The sequence below is a fragment of the Aplysia californica genome, unplaced genomic scaffold (assembly GCF_000002075.1).
Source record: "Aplysia californica isolate F4 #8 unplaced genomic scaffold, AplCal3.0 scaffold00269, whole genome shotgun sequence".
In the NCBI taxonomy this organism is placed as follows: Eukaryota; Metazoa; Mollusca; class Gastropoda; order Aplysiida; family Aplysiidae; genus Aplysia; species Aplysia californica.
The window spans coordinates 676719-678810 of record NW_004797539.1 but is presented as its reverse complement, the minus strand read 5'-3'; the positions used below and the strand labels follow the sequence as shown (position 1 = coordinate 678810).

At 39.8% G+C, this 2092-nt stretch overlaps 1 protein-coding gene across 1 annotated transcript in view; it reads left to right on the top strand.

Moving 5' to 3' along the window:
* The window catches only part of LOC101857490 (arrestin domain-containing protein 3), a 39346-nt gene that overhangs the window by 29850 nt on the left and 7404 nt on the right, over window positions 1-2092 (top strand). The window contains exon 4 of the mRNA XM_005101065.3: window positions 38-220. Coding sequence (XP_005101122.1) covers window positions 38-220 — 183 coding nt within the window. The remainder of the gene's footprint in view (window positions 1-37; window positions 221-2092) is intronic.

Here is a 2092-nt window from a genome sequence, read left to right as displayed (position 1 = left end):
CCCCTCTCAACCGTCCACTCTTCCTTTTCCTCACCAGCAACCCACCCACAATGAGAAGGAGAAGAAGATGTGTTGTTTATGCTGTATCTCAGGCCCCATCTCTGCCAGTCTGAGACTCAACAAAAAAGGTTACGTGCCTGGAGAGACGGTGTTTATACAGGGCGATGTCAACAACCTCTCAAGTCGTAAGATAGGCAGTACTTCTGTGGAGCTGCTGATGGTGAGATTGACATCGAACAGATTTTTCCCAATCTTCACGTAAATGTTTGATGTGAAATTTGAAATTGATACCCCCCTTTTGTTTTACCCGTTCATTTGAAAGACTTACTAAAATAACACTCCTTTTTTTCTCATCTGGATATGACCGAACTCTGTTTGTCTTTGCCTGTTTCATCATTCTTCCTCCAAGACTGCTTACCGTGTTGCAGCCTGTTAAAGCATGCCCATCCAATCACATACGTCATTTACAATGTAAAGGTTTAATTTCTTTCAGTAGTCAAGAGGATTACGTTCTTGTTTGCGGTTGGAGGGGGTGGGGGAGTACCTCTTTGTAATAGTAGTAGTAGTAGTAGTAGTAGTAGTAGTAGTAGTAGTAGTAGTAGTAGTAGTAGTAGTAGTAGTAGTAGTAGCAGCAGCAGCAGTTGTTGTTGTTGTTGTTGTTGTGGTTGTTGTTGTTATCAATTTATCATTATACAGAAGAGATCTATCCGTTTCTTATTTTGTCTGTAAATAAACGCAGTAAACAGGTTACATTTCGAAAGGGAGTTCCCCATTTCTCAGAATTAGCTATCTCGATTTTCCCCGCATGTCAGCTGTCTTCTTCCTTGAAATGGAAGTTAGATCTATCAGGTCTTGCGGGTTCAAACATAGGTCAATATTTTCACCCAAAATCCAAGGGCGGTAATAAAGACTGGGGTCGGCTGCTCATTATTTCTCTGCCATCTTGATTAAGTGCGGTAACCGCGTGCGTTATACAGATTGGAACCATTGAGGCAACCTGATAAAAGTATGAGATTGATTTATACTCCACAAGCGCTATCTTTGTTGGGGTAATAAACGAACGTACCTTTCAGATATTTTTAGAAGTATGCGAACGAAAAGTAACACGAGACAGCGTACCTGTTTATGTTATCAGACGTTCGACCTTTTTTTCCGTTGTTTGTATATTATTTGTACGAGGTTTTACTTAGATAATCTAGTTGTTAAATCAGATTGTGAACCTATTTTTTTAATTTTTTTTTTGGGGGGGGAGGGGTGGAGGGCGGGGGTATTCAACATAATTTTGGTTACCGGTAGGAAACCTTGGTAGTTGATAAGAGGATTTTTTACCGCGTTTGAAATTATATTTTGAAGGGGGTCGTTAAGTTTCCGTTGGGAATACATTAATTTATTATTTCACAGCCCGGTGCAAACGAGATAAACGTACAGTAAATCGTTGAAATGTAAGGAGCCAACGCCTCTTAAATCTTCTTTTACTCTTCTTTGAGTGCCAGATCTCCAACTAAAATCGGTGATCATATATTTTCTCTTATTTCTCTGCTCGGATTTCCCCAAAAAAACCTATAGGCTATTTTCCGAGCCCCTATTAGTCGTCACTCATCTGTTCTAGTTTTTAAAGTAATTTATTCTTGGTCTACCTCTGCCTCTTTTGCCTTCCTTTCCCCTTTTCACTACTGTAAGATGATTCATATTGCTTCAATACAAGCAAACCCCAACGAATACCTATTGGCGAGTAATTCATGCACGCGACTTATTGGTGAGTAATTCCTGCACGCGACTTTTCAAAGAAGAAGATTTAGAATCGGATCGTTTCACTTCTCGATCTAGGCGTATTGTTTGGTGTCTTGTGTATGACAATGAGTTCATCTCTCACAACCAAAGAAACAGAAAGAGCCACACACAGAGAAAAGAGAGAAGGCTTGGGGGATGGAAGGAAGGGAGAAGTGAAGGAGAGAAACAGATACAAAGAAAGAAAGGGAAATAGGAAGAGAAAGAAAGAAAAATACAAAGAGAAAGAAAGAGAGGGAAATACACAGAGAAAAAAAGAAAGAGAGACAGAAAGAGAGAGAAAGGGAGGGGGATATTATATATA